At 41.8% G+C, this 15,369-nt stretch overlaps 1 protein-coding gene across 3 annotated transcripts in view; it reads right to left on the reverse strand.

Annotated features, from left to right (window-relative positions):
- The window catches only part of syt1a (synaptotagmin Ia), a 312,837-nt gene that overhangs the window by 9,447 nt on the left and 288,021 nt on the right, over positions 1-15,369 (reverse strand). For all 3 annotated transcript variants that reach the window (XM_033614474.2, XM_033614476.2, XM_033614475.2), the window contains one exon: positions 13,386-13,503. In XM_033614474.2, the coding sequence (XP_033470365.1) occupies positions 13,386-13,503 (118 nt within the window). The remainder of the gene's footprint in view (positions 1-13,385; positions 13,504-15,369) is intronic.

Here is a 15,369-nt window from a genome sequence, read left to right on the forward strand (position 1 = left end):
TCCAAATTGTCATCAAAATGAAACTGGAGAAGAGGAGAGTTGGCGTCTTTGTTTGGGCTCCGAGAATAAACTGACACGAGGGTGGGCAGCAATCGTGTTTCAAATTGAAATACCAAGTCTTTTGGCTTTAATTGGGCCATTAAGGGGACAAGGTGAGGCTGTTCAAGTTGCACAAAGACATCCTAATCAGTCCAAAATGTGGGCAGATGAAGAATGGAATAAGTTCCTCTGTAATTTTCAGAGGCGTACAAAAATGATCCAAGAGAAAAATGAGAATTCAATAATTACTGTGGTTTAAAGAATATGCAATCTTCCTATTCAATCACACTTTTTCCTCACTAAATACAATCTATTGATGCAGTTATCTGTTCTTTATTGATTTAGAAAGTCAGAAATGCACATTGTTACACATCATTTAAATGTTACTGAGGAGGAATAGACATCATCTTTTAATTGTTGATTAGAGCTGAAGGTCTTATACTTCCTGTTACCCATAATACATGGGACATTGTTACAGTCAACTTTGCAGTATGCAGCAGTCTGATTTCTTCATGTATATGAAGAGCATTAATAGATAATCATGGCTGATTTCTTATGCATGTATCTGGGTAATCAGGTTTCTATTTGTGCACTTATGCATAAAGACTTCACAGAGTTAAAGCATTGCTGTTTACAGAAACCTGATCACTGACCTGAACACAGGTCAAGGTTACAAGGTTACAGTACATGTAAGTGTATCGTCCAATTTTCCAAGCAACCTGATTTCTCTGGGTTACCTGGTTTCTTGGGTGCATGTCAACATACTGAATGTAGAAATTACAGATCTTTAAATGGTCACTAGATGCTGCCCTAAGAAAAACCATTGGTTTTATTGAAGTGAACATAAAAACTTTCACCTTCTCTGTCAAAGCATAGAATAAATATTTATTTCCTAGAATAAATTATGGCCTCAGTAGTTTTTACTTGTTTTTAGCAGAATGATAGTAAGTAAAGTGGAAAATGATTTTTGTGAAATACGACCTTATAGGTCATATTTTACGAGCACAAAGTCAGACCCATATTTACGTTTTTTGTTAGGCGGCGACCTCTAGTGGTCAAAGTAATTATTACAGAAGCAAAAGAAGGAAGTAAGGCAACATAGTATAAAGAGCATCAAGTCCATGTAGGGCAGGAGGAGGGGGGGTGGACAGGACAAACAAACACAGGACTTTCATCCAGGAGACTGCTGTTTGTGTCCCATAATGGAGCATCACGCACTACAGGATATTTTCAAGATTATCATGGCAGAGGGACCATGACTACAACACCTCACAGCAGATGTCAACAAAATGGAAACTGATGTGGCGCAACAAGTTGTTGTAAAGTGAACAATGCTTTGCAATGAGACAAACAAAAGCAGAAGGCTTAAAGAGTCTGGATAAGAACCGGTTTGGAGACAGGTTAACACTGGTTGTCTATTCTTCAACAAGATCTGAAGGTGAGATTTTAAGTGTCAGTTTTAATACCTGTCAACAGTACTGTGCTACTGTAGCTAACGGTAACATCAAGGGCTAGAATGTTTACCATCGCTTGAAAACACTGCCAGTTGTTCTGAACTGAGGTAATCATAACCGTAATCATCCAGATTTTGATTCCTAAATATCAAACATGTTTGAAATTATCAGGGCATCCTTAAGGTGTGAGCAGGTTGGGGGGTTTAAGACACCTCTCACATCACAGTATAATCTGAGCCGAACATCTGTGTTGACCCAGACTGGATTTCTCCTCCAGCTGTCAGGTGGGGTGAATTGGGGATAAATCATCCCAAAACACCTGCAGTCTGAGCCCGGCTTAAGCCAAACCATGATCCTTTTTTCGAAGCCTAACCAAGGAGCTTTGCTGCCTAAACCTTATCACGTAATTTTGATGCAACTGTGACCTTCTGACAACTTCACCCATGTGTTTAAAACAGCAACCGTTCATTGTTGTAAAGGAACAATTCTGTCGTCCACAGTTAGGGGTGACTATATAGAAAACGCTCCAGTGCATCGTAATCAGAAGATAGAAAAATACGACCTATGTAGCCGTATGGGTCGAGGACTTGTTGTTTTCTGCGTGTGTTTGATTGACATGATTATCAGCTTCTTAAAGTCAGCTGTGGAGGCTTCCTCTTTGCCCCTCACAAGTGGTTTTCTACACTTTGAGCTTATCAACACTTGCTATGACATAAATATGATGGAACTCTGCAAAACAGCAAAAACAGACATGTCTCATTATAAACAAATGAACACAAATGAAAATAAATGAACACATAAAACAGGCCGTGATTTGCAGTGTGAAAAAATGTCGACCAGATTGTGCAAAACTTTGGTTCCACATGTGAAGACTGCATAATGACGCTTAATGATCTTCAATCTTGGCTCACTATCATGACGACTATACAAGCTATAGGGGAAAATCTAATGAAACCACTTTGTGTCATTTATCATTTAAGACAACACACTGCTTGAGAGAGACAAAAACAAATAACCACAATAATCTCGGAGATGCTAATGAGGTAGTCCCTCGCCTGAGGCTAACAACATCCCCCCTAACTACTGAACCCTGGAGCTGTGCACTGAAATGAATAAGGACTAAGACTCTGGATCAGAGCTTATAATTAGTTGTTGAAACACTGCTTGCTCTGATAATCTGGTTTTATCTCTGGATCCCATATGCACAAAGTCTTTATAGTGTTTCATGTTTTTTGATGTGTGGGCGACACTGGAAAATATCTCTGTTTTAAGCTGGAACATTGTGGGATTTCTAGCAACGGCAAATACTGAACAAGCTTAGCTCCCTTAATCTTTTATCCAATTTAGGGGGATAAGGACCTGATTGAAGACTTGTGGGCTCGACCAGGGCGGCTGACATGAATATAGAGGGAAAGCCACACAAACAGAGTAAGAGGGAGAAAAGCGGGGGGAATAAATAGATGACAGAGACATGAGTGAAAAGGTAACAGGCTCCTAATAGAGTGGGTGGCCATTATTACTCTCCTGCTGAGAAGAGCTGGAGTGCTGGGATGAGAAAAACAGTGGATGAGGGCTGTTGTGTGCGTGTTGTCATAATAAATCCAACAGTATCTAAATGAGGAACTTCTCCAGCCTCGACTAGTGGGTTTCAAACAGCAGTGTGAGCCCTTTAGACACTGGTTTTATTCGTCAGATCAGTGTCTCAGATTCAAAACTTACACCTCAAAGCTTTAAAGTTTGGAACTTTTGTCAACTTAAGTTAAAATCTTTCAATTCTTAGAGCTGTTCTGTCGAGTTTCTGCACTGAACTCGCACAAATCAGTTGCCATTACTGTCACGTTTAACTGCCCTTGGATTATCTGCATGAATGAAGCTTCTGCAGGTTTTCTTTGTTTGATCACCCACGGGAGGCTTTTATGTTCATAGAAACTCCTCTGTTCTATTTCTGCTCATTTCAAGCTAATCTAGGCGTAGGCAGACCTCTGTCTCATCAAGTTCACACAAGTCTGAAGAAAGTCAAGCACAAAAGATGGGATGGTAAAGGGCAATGAGGGTCTAGACGAGGAATCCGTGATTTCTGCTCCCTGAATTAGGAAAAAAACCCAACAAATTTAAAGACATTTCAAAATGGGAACGGTAATCACATTTTATGTTTGTGAACACAATCAAGGAACAATTGTTTGTATGCTGAACTCGCCCCCTGTTACTGTTGCCCATCAAGCTTTTCCTTCTTGCACGTCACATATGCAGTTCACAATGATAACGGTGGCATTTTTGAAACAATGGGTCCTTGATTTAAGGCAGAGGCTTCTCATTTCCAGCCGATGACTATTGATTTTGCCGGCTGAAATGACAACTGTCGCTGGCAATATCATCAGCCATAGCTATGGCAGGGTAATGTTAGCTTCCTGAGATGAAAACTCCGTCTCTGACTCACTCACAATAAAACAAGAATCACGTAAAGTAGGATCCTGAATGTATGCACTTGATTGCTAAACACATGATGTCGGACTGAAATCAGTCACATCCTGGGCAAGAAGTCAGTGCTCTCACTAGTTGATGATACATGTAAGACACATGGAAATGAAGAAACAGAACTGGTCTTGTATTGCAGAAAAACGCCATAAAATCCTAGTAGTATAAATAGCCTTTGATATGGAAAAATATAACAACTTGGACTGTTATTTAGCTTACAAACATATTTGTATTTTCAAACAGCTTGCTCTTACAAGAGAAAAGAGTTGCGAGTCCAGATGCTGGAGTGTAAATTCCGACAAATCCATTAAAAATCAGGACAGAGCTGCTAACGGCGGAGGAATACTACACACTGGATGCTCCAGTTGTGAATAGCGCCTGTTAACGTACCCTGCAACCACACAAAAGTTAGTTAGTTAATGAAATGGGAACTAGAGGCCTTAGGAATGACTCTACGTTACTAGTTTGGTCAGTAAGCTAGTTAGCAGAGCATGCTAACAATTGCAGTTCAGACTAGAATTGATAAACACACAGTATAAATCTTTAACTTTTGCATTTTTGGGCTTTGGAAAGAAGAAAAAAAAAGACAGAAGATCTGTATAACCAGCACAGCTTCAAGGTGAGCACCCAAAGTCAGTGTCACCATTCAGTATCTGAAACATCACCTCTTCTGTTGCAGAGATATGCCGTTGAATAATGGCCAGAAAAGTGTTTTTGCAGAACTTTATGATGTCACAGTGAAGTTGACCCTTGACCTTTTAGATATAAAATGTCACCACTTCATCACAGCATCCTCTTGGATATTTGTGGGAAGTTTTGCCATAATTAGTGTAAGAGTTTTTGAGTTACGGCCAAAAACATGTCACGCTGACCTTGACCTTTGACCTTCAACCAGCAACTTCTAACCAGTTCATTCTTAAGACCAAGAGGACATTTGTGTTGAATTTGAAGAAATTCTTTTATGGTGTTCTTGAGATATCATGCTCACGAGAATGAGACAGACAAGGTCAATGTGACCCTGACCTTTGATGTATGACCACCAAAATCTAATCAGTTCATTGTGGAGTCCCAGTGAATGTTTGTGCCAAACTTGGGAAAAAACAAAACAAAACAAAACAAAAAAAACCCTCAAGGTGTTTTTGAGATATCATGTTTACAAGAATAAGTAGGCTGCAAGGTCACATTGACCTTGATCTTCGAACACCATAATCTAATCAGGTTATCGTTGAGTCCAAGAGGATTTTGTGCCAAATTTTAATAAACTCCCTCAAGGTGTTCTTGAGGTATCACATGCAAATAAAACGAGACAGACAAGGTCACAGTGACCTTAACCTTTGACCACCAAAATCTCATCTGTTCAACATTGAGTTCATTTGAAAGTTGAAGAAAAATATCCTTTAAGACGTTCTTGAGATATCACATTCACAAAAACGGGACGGCAGAATGAACAACCCAAAAAAGCTTCTGGCTACAGCTATCACCAGTGCAGAGATATAAAGTTTTGTCAACAAGTGCTGTTTTTAATTGTTGCGTACCGGCCCACACACCCTAAAAATACTAAAATGGAAAGTAACTTGTACTTTAAGTAATTTAATAACCAGGTGCTTTTTAACTTAAACTTGAGAAGGTTTCTTAAATGGTAATTTTCACTTTTACTAATGTGAGTTTTTTTTATGGGATTAATGGTCAACTGTAATAATGATATGTATCATTGCTTACAGCTGTACATACAATATAACAGTGGATGCTTCAACATGTTCAGTACATGTCAGGTATCCTCTCATAACTGTGCCTGAATAAACACAATACAGCAGCTGAATGGGATTATGCAAGATAACCCTTTCTTAGGTTGGGGAAAAAAGGAAAACACACCTGTGGCGCCACATCACTGCTATCCAGACGCCGCTTATCTTTCTGGCCAGCAGATGAGAGTTTGGCATTATTGAGTTCTGGGAGGCTCGCCGTACCTCATATCCGGCCCATTTTAGCGTCTTATCCCAGACGGATGTAATCTGTCCCATTTCATGGATGAATAACAGCGCTCCTGATGCAACAGCGCTTCCTCACATATGTGTACAGCAGAGAGGCTCGACTCCGCTATCCTGAGGGTTACTCATCTGACTCCTGGATCTCGGCCATGGTTTTATGAGGCGATGCGTTTTATCAGCTGTCCATACATTTCCCCCAGGAGGCTAGAAGTAGGTTTCTGGATAAGTGATGAGCCCTGAGCCAAATGTGCTGCAGAGTTCAGCCGAGCTACAAAAGCTGTCTAATTTTAAAGTGGTTACTTACAGTTTGTGTTTCAAGCTGTGAATAACTGCCAGCTGTGACTCATCTGGATTATTTTGGTGGGGGGAGTGCCCCTTACAGTTAAAGCTTCACTACTATTTTATGTGCATAGACACACAACACCACACAAAAGGAATTTGTTTCTCAAATATTCCCCAGTTCATCGAGTGTGGCCGCTGCGGGCGCTGGCAGAGTTGTGCCAAATGAACACCAATACAAGCAGGGTTAAATATAGCCTGGCTGTCATCTTAGCTTTCCTCCCATCATTTTGGATTTGCCATGGGCGGGTGAATCCAGGGGTGACTGTCAGTTTAGTTTTACACACTCGACTCAGCAGTGAGTGGCACACAAACCGCACCAACACACGCATTTACAGTGAAACTCTGAGGTGCGGACCTACATACATGCCTCCACAAAGACCTCTGTGAAATAGTGTTGTAGTCTCGTTTGGACAAAGAGAACCTGAACTGAAAGCACAGAAATCCTCCTGTAATTCCTCTGCTTCTTATTATCTGCATCTGAATTTGTATATAGAGAAATTCCGAGAGAAATCAGTGGTGGAAAGAAACTACATACATTTACTAAAGTACTGTGCTTAAGTTCAAATTGGAAGTCCTTTTACAGTACTTGAGTATTTCCATTTGACAATACTTTATACTTCTACTAGTGATGTCAAATATATCAATTTATTGATACATCTCAATTCCAAATATTTGAAACTGCTTCAGTACTCATTTTCTGCAGTATCGATACACTGATACCAGCTGCTTACTTCTTGTTAATGTTTACTACAGTCATTCTGCTGTTCTGTGACAAGTTATTGTCATGTTGTACCCCTGTTAGGTTTCATGCCCTCAATGTAAGTTCTCCCCACGGCATCAAAAATGGTATAGAATATCAATATTTTTAAAGGTATTGTATCAAAGTCGTAGTGTGGTTATACAGTGTATTACAGAGGCTAAGCCTAGACCTAAAGCCACTGAGGGGCTGCATAGACAGGCTACTTACTAAATGGCACGCTTGCCTGACCTAACCGACCGCTGCTCATCAGATGAAAACGAAGAGTCCACTTCTTCTTCTTTGATGCATAATTTATTTATCACCTTTCAAAGGTAATCTGGAAATCCAGATGCCCCGCCCCTAGCAAATCGAATTTGCACTGCACAGGAATCGCCAATTGGACCAATCAGATCAACTACACTTATCTTTTTCCTTGAGAGAGGAACAGAATACTGCCCTAGAAGCCTTCGCTTCCAGGAAGGACGTCATTGCTGTTTTGCCGACGGGATACAGCAAAAGCATAATATATCAGTTAGCCCCACTGTTCGGCAAACAAATGGGGCTTACTGCAATGAATACGTCACCTTGTTTTTTGCTCTGATTGGCCATCGTGCTATCCAATTGCGTGCGACGGCATTTAATATGCCTCAGTTAGTGCCGCCCCTTGGGTAGGAAGGGTGTATCGGTGAGGGCCAGACACAAAATCTTTCTAGATTTGAGTCTGGATTTCCAGGCTATTTCAAAGGTACAAATTTTCACTATTACATTGAGCAGTACACCTGACTTAATGTGGCCCAGCGTTGCGGTCAAAAAACTATCTGTGCTCCCCATCTAGTGACCTACCTATATTGACAGACACCGATGACAAAAGCAACCTACATATATATTTTACACTTGGGACCGCTCCTATACTGTGTATCAGCACTCACGGCATGTCTCTTGTCCAATCAGGTTACTTGGTCAGCGCTAACTGAGTCTGAAATGAGCCATTCTGCAAAGTGCTTTTCCTTTTAAGTATATTTTAATGCTAAAAGTTCTATACTTTTACTAAAGCAAGAACTTGAATGCATAAGGAGTGTCTTTAAACTGTGCTACTCTACTCAAGTAAAAGATCAGAATGCTTCTTCCACCACTGAAAGAAATCGACACTGATAAAATAACTTTTGGATTCCATAATCACTTTTAGATTGCCTCCTTCTCTTGGGGCATGTTCATCATCTTAATGATTCCTCTGGCCCGTTGCTTTACTGACTGGGAGAAAACCTCTCACTCCGACCATCCAGGGGAACAAAACAAATAAACCTTCTAGCCGAGAGGCTCTGTGCTGAACTGGAGCTCCAGGTCAGGGCATCGCGGCTTCATTACCACCAACACCGGCACCTGTGTGCTCTCATAACTCCCCCACTGTGGGCCATTACCTGGTTATGTGCTGCCTCACAGCCCTCTGGGAAGACTTCAGAGGTACAAAGAAGGTGGGACAAAACACTTTTCCTGCCACCACCTTTATAAACCCACACATCCTCATTCTGAGTCGCTTCCAGACACTTAGCCTTTGTGTCCGACACAATTTTGACTCTGACTCACCTTTGATGGCGCCCCATGCCAGGGATACACTACAGTAGCTTCAAATACTGTGAAACGTACCATTTTAAACAGACAATAAGTGAAACTGTCACTGCTCTTCAGCGCAGAATAACACAACACATCTGTGGGAGGGTGAGAGACTTGCTGATGACTTTAACTGCTGCTGCAATTACTAGCTTTAATAAGTCACTTTATAGTCTTTAGTCTGTTTCGCAGACTGTAAAACGCACCGCCCACTGGAGATTCCAGACCCTTTAAAATCTGATTGCCTACAACTCAACATAATGGATATGTATTGTAACTAGACATCGCTGTGGTGTCGGCTACAGCGGGGAGAGGAAATCAACTTGTCTGCAGTGAGGCTGGGATTATTTTGAGACGACAGCTAAAGAGCATGGTGCACGGCGCATCACCGCACTTAAGTAGCAACAATCCTGAGGGGAAAAGAAGCGACTGTACTTTTTTAAACTAACAATTAAAAAAGTCTGTTTTTTTGCGAGAGACACAGCGTGGATGTAGATTTGGAGGGATGTTTCATGAGGAGCCAATCAAAAGAATTATTTCTGATTATACATTGGTTAATGATAATACCCACATCTTCCTCTGTGAGCCATAATTAGGCATGGTAAACAGGATGACAATAGAGGAGAAGGCTGATCCCAGGCCATCAATTACTTGTCCTCCTCCTTAAGCTCTGGCTGAGACGCCCCGTGGTTGGAGGCTAATTATTGTTATTACAGACCTGCCCATTATTTCATCCATCTGCTACACTTTTAAGTCCATTCTGTGAGCCGAAAAAGAAGCTGCAACTAACAAAAAATCAAAACACAAAGGGCAATTCGGAGTATATTCTGGTTGTGTGTAATTAGAAACGTGTACTGTGCCATTACTGCATGCTAATAATTCACCCTGGAACCCACAGACCAGCGCACACAGATAAAACATGCTCCAATTAAATGTGACATACAGTGTGTGGTGTCAAACTGTCTGGCTCCCCTGCTATTCCTCCTCTCTGAAAGAGAGAAACCTGGCCTTCAAAGTGAACAGATTAACACCTTTTTCTCATACTGGCTGGTTGATGTGGCTGACAATCCCGCGATGCAAATGGGCACAGGTGAGCGCTAATGCCAGTAGCATAAAATGGCAGCAGAGGAGGGTGTTTTTTTTCTTCTGCCAAATGGCTGCTTGCGCTGGTCTGGTAGATGAAAGTGAGCTGTGAGCTTTTAATGTGCGCTGTGTTACTGTACTGCAGGATGTTTAGGCTTATATGGAGAGACTGGGCTGTCAGGCAGAAAGCAAGTGGACCCAGGTGTATGGTAATTGCAGCAGAAAAGAGTCGAGGCAGGAGGGAAGTGCACACCAGGGAATTTAAAATGAAACCGATGAAGAAAGTCAAAGGCGAGGCAGCGGGGAGGGGAAGGGCTACTTGTGTTTCTGAGTGTGTGCGTGGGCTCCATGTGTGCATGTTGAGTGTGTCTGATATAATCAAAAATTAGGGAGGGAATATGGCGTAATGTGTTTTATCACATTTCGTCAAGTTAAATCAAATAAACGTATTCATAAAGCACATTTGAAAACAATAAATGCTGACCACAGAGAGATGAGAATCACAAATAAAAACAGACATAACTGTGTAAATGATGAATATTACACTTGAACCTCACTGTTATAAAGCAGCAAAACAATAAGAAGGATTTGACTTTAGCGATGGTTCTGTAACATATCCAAAAACCTCAATAGAGGAGAAAAGAGGACTGTGAAGCCAGGGGAAACAGGGCAACATGAAATGCAAATTTTGCAAAGTGAGTTTGACGTCAATATGTTTTTAGCAGTAATATTAAGCTGCATCATTTCACATCACTTCATGATTGGTTGGTTCGCAAATGTGGGTCGTAGCAGCAGCAGTCACCTTTAGGGACTTTGCTCCTACATTTCTGATTCTGTCTCAGTCTCTGTCATTCAGGGTGCACAGGAGAGCATGCAGGCTCACTGGCCAATCACAACCATGGAAGGTAAACTTATAAATGTATTTACCTTAAAACATGACACACAATGTGATAAACATTTGCAGTCTATAACTGACTGCTGTACATATGTAATCAGCCCTCAGAGACCCTCACTGAGTACCCCGCCCACCAGGCAGAAGAGGAAACACACTCACTTTGGGGCTGGGTGGTAATGTTTAGAAATCCAGAGGGAGCGGGTGGGAGCAGGAGTAGGAAACAAACCCAGAGTGCCTTCTCTTGAATATAATGGAACTAGATGACACACTTGTGTTGGTCAAAGCAGCAAACAAAAAAAATGCATCTGAAAAACTCAACAGCAAGGTCTCTTTTGCAATAGAAAGTATGGATCTACTGCTAGCTCACCTAGCACCACTGAGCTAGCTAATGTGACAGCTCATCTGAGGAGGACGTCATTAATGTTTACATCTCATGCTGTCACAGGCATAAGGCTCTCAACCATGAGTAGATGCACACTTCCTTCTGCGCAGTGCTATGGTTGGCAGGTGTAGTTCAGTAGGAAGAAAATAGTTCCTACCAAGTCATGATTTCTGGAAAGAGACATTGCTGTTGAGTTTTTCAGATGTATTTTTTTGGCACTTTGAGCACCACAAGCTGAGTGCCATCTAGTTCCATTATATTGGAGAGAAGGCAGACATCTCTATGACTGATATCTCCAACACTCTGCAACTCAGCTTTAAGGATGGAACTAAAGATAATACTTATTTCAAAAAATCCAACCCAATTTAATGTGAAATAAACAGAATTAGAAAGCAAAAAGCTGTCAGGGCTTTTAAACCCAGACAGGAACAAAACTCTGGGTGAAACAATTGGGGACAAAATGTAACTTTCAGTAGTTGTTTTCCAAGATCCAGTCCAATCCAAACCGTAGTAAACATTAATGCCTTTGTGTGCTTGTCTTATGCTGTGGAGTGAATCAGGTATGTTTGGATTTAAAGCTGCAGGATGAACATAGTTGGCTGTGCTATGCACATTCACCCACATTGCTGAGTTGCCCCCACAGGAAATACACAGTCTCACAAAGTGAGATTTATTCATTTGTGCCTCACAGTACGACATTAAGACATTAGTGAAGAAAACAAAGACTCCAACTGTCAATTCAGGATCATCCTGGGACTGTGATGCACATCTATCAAGCTTTTTTGTCCTAAAGGGATAGTTTGGATTCATTGAAGTGGGGTTGTATGAGGTATTTATCTGCAGTCAGTGTATTACAGACAGGACTCCAAAGTCCTACCTTCCCCTAAGAGAAAGGCCCAATCCCAATACACCTCTTAACCCTACCACTTGCCCCTACCCCTCCATTTTGCGCGTTCACGCATAGGGGTAGGGATGTCCCGATTCTCATTGAGGCAGAGGGGAAGGGCGGAGTGCTAGGGCTATATGGCCCTCCAAACGGAGTTTTTTCAGAGGCACACTTCAAAGCGAGTGCTACGAGAAATCTCCCAGAATGCCTTGTGAATCACCGGCAAGATGGCAGGGAAGGCTTCAGAGGCATTGAAAGAAAACCATAAATGTAAGTATTTTCTTCGTAACTAAAGATTTAAAGACTATGATGACCATTGGAAATGTCGTTTCAATGTATCATATACATTTGTTCTAACAAACATAACAAAAAAAAAAATCACTAGTTGTGAGGTTTCCCCGGCAACATACTTGTCACGTCTTTTTATGACGTCACTGGCGACTAATAATGACGTTTCCGGGTATGAAGGGTTGTCCCATTTCATAGGGGAATATTTCAACCCCTACCCCTTGTAACATTGTTGCAAGGGGCAAGGGGCACTCGAAAAAGAGGGGTAGGGGTAGGGGTAGGGGCGAAAATGAGAAATGGGATTGGGCCTAAGAGTGTAGGTGTCATCCTGGACAGGAATTGTCCTCTGAGGCACACATCAAGAATGTTAGTCGGTCTGTATACTTTCATCTAAGTTATATTAATTGTTATCGCTTAAACCGAACAGCAGCGCTATCACCGTTCTCATTCACACTTTGGTTACATCTCGTATCAATTACTGCAACTCTGTCCTATTTGGTCTCGATCTCAAGTGACCACAATCGGTTTGGTATCTACACACCCTCCTGTGCTCTTAGATGATCTTCTGCAATCCAACTCACGTCACCATCTGCCCGCAAAACTTCTGTAGGTAATACACGGACTATTGATACCTCATATTGCCCCACTTTAAAATATCTGAACTGTCCTTTTAATGAAATAATGGTCCCTCTGCTATTGATGGAAACAGACTCTGTGTGTTGCTCCAGTGGGTGTTTGCATGTACAAGGATTTCCACCCCTCCTCTGCCCTCACAAGTGGCACATTCTGTTACCATGACATCAGACCCGCTATTCAGACTCCACTGTATTGTGATAAATGTCATCTATTGATCTTAATGCTACATGTGGGGGCTGCACCACAGCAGGAACATGTTTCATACTTCTCATGATATTGTCCTCATTAGTGCATGCTCCAAGCATAACTGGCTGAATGCGTTTCCTTTGCACAACATCAGGTCTGAACAGAGCAGCTTCTTAAGGATCTGAAGTCAACTTTTAAGATTATTCTGGGGAAAAACTGTAATCGTGACCAGTGATGTGTGTTTGGATGGTTGTTAGAAAACAAGCAGGGTTCTAGGAGAGGAAAAGTGTGTGCTGCAGTGCATGTATAATTACAGACAAAGTGCCTGTCAGAGAGAAAGTCAGTTGGAACACACACATACACACAACATGTAATTGTTCTCACCTGACAAGCCTCCCACATCCATTTTCTTCAGGTTTTTGGCCTCTAGGATGACCACGGTCAACTTGCCAGCAGTGGGGACGTATCGCAGAGAGAAGCAGATATCACCCAGCTTCTCTTGCTGTTGGAGAAAGCAGAGGGATCGCAGAGGTGAGAACAGTTTTAACCACTAAATTCAAATTTACTGCATCAGATGCTCGCAGCAGATGCTCACCGAGAGGTTAGATGAGGGTAAAGATAGAGCAAGTAAATTCCCCTCCAAAGCACATTAGAAATTGTTCAGTCAACCAAATCTGATGTTCTAGTTTAGCCTTTTCAACACATTAGAGGAGCTGATGTTCATGCTGCCCTACTCTCCACATGCAGAAAGGATAATTTTTAAAGGGCAAAGTCAGTGTTTTCAACCTGGACCCTATTTTCAAATGTTTTGGTGTCTAACTGACTACTGGGAACAACAAGTTTGAAAACTGATCCAGTATTAGGTGAGAGGGCTGCAGCCAGCAGCCGTGAAACAGACTGCATTGTCATCAATTGGGGCAATCATACACCGTCAATTTACGTTCACTGAAAATCCTTGAATTTGTCATTGACAGGATCAGATTGTTATCGTAACTAGCCCTTTTTAAATAGGAATTGTGCAAATTTGCAGGAAAGCCCAATCAGTCTTTTTTCAGCATTGGCAGTATAAACACAAAATCAGGGAGTGCAGCAAAATGCGGCCTACCTACTTTTGTTTATACAGAATGTACCTTTTTCGGGGCAATGGGGGGCGTGAGCAAGTAACAAAACGTGTAGCTCAGCGTGTGACGTAAACAGTGAGAGGGAAGCCGCGGCTGGTCAGCCCTTCAGTGATTCTCTCGTAAGTTGGCCTGTCCTTCACCGTTCTCGTCATCTGACGGTTAAAGGCCTCTTCGTTTGCGAGGGCAAGGAGGGCGCGCAATTCCTTGTCTCCCCAGTTGCTCATCTTTACAGTGTCTGTCAGGTTTGTGTTTCCCTCTTGCTACTAGCTGCTCGCTAATTCCTGCTATCAGCTGTTTCCTCTTTATCCACCGCTAGTGGGTCGCACGTGCGGCGTCATCAACAGCTCCTCCCACAAGTCTTCAACAGCCCCTCTCGTTGTGGAAGACCGCCTCAGTCTGTTTAAACTAAAAGGGTTCCGCCAATATGACTACCCTACGAGGCGGAAAATTGGGCACCTCGGATCAATTTGCCAATCCGGCTCTGTGTGTCTAAACGCTCACAGCTTGCCGGCAAAACGGCCCAACATTCATGGAAAATCTTGCAGTGGAAAAGGGACTAGTGTTTGACAACGTAATGGAAAGGATCCCTACAGAGATAGACCTTTAGTAAAATCCTTTTTGTTGAACCAGAAAAAGTCAGAAATCACTACTGCCAGATTCCATTTAAAAATACAGTAATTTAAGCGTGTATGTAGTCAGCATATTTTCACATTTGACTGAGTGAATTAAGGGTTTATGTCAACGAAACTAGAGTTGGTGATCGTTGGAAAGGTGGAGAGACAAATTAAGACAGTGTTTGTGAGTTTCATTTTGTTTCTATTGACTTTAAATAAAGTGTGCTTTGTGATAATAAAATTGCTGTTTTTTTAAATGGAGTCTGGTGCGCTTGGCGACAGTGATTTCAGGGCTGTTTCTAGTTAAACAAAAAGGTCTATCTCTGTAGGAATCCTTTCCAAATTACCGTCACACTTATAAGAACAATCTGAGCCTGTCAGTGACAAAAACAACCACTTTTAGTAGACGTAAATAGATGGTGCATAATTGCCCCAAGTGTTACACTGCTGCCTGTATTGAGGATGCTGTCTGCAGCACTTTCCCTCAGTACTGGACCAATTTGAGAAATGATTGTTCCTATTAGTCACTCAGACACAGATACATGGAAAAGTAGGGTCCACGTTGAAAAAAAAATGAAGTTGCCCTTTAATGATGAAAGCTGTAAATGCCAATGTGTATGAAAAGTGACGGTC

Source organism: Epinephelus lanceolatus, chromosome 23 (genome assembly GCF_041903045.1).
Source record: "Epinephelus lanceolatus isolate andai-2023 chromosome 23, ASM4190304v1, whole genome shotgun sequence".
NCBI classification, from domain to species: Eukaryota; Metazoa; Chordata; class Actinopteri; order Perciformes; family Serranidae; genus Epinephelus; species Epinephelus lanceolatus.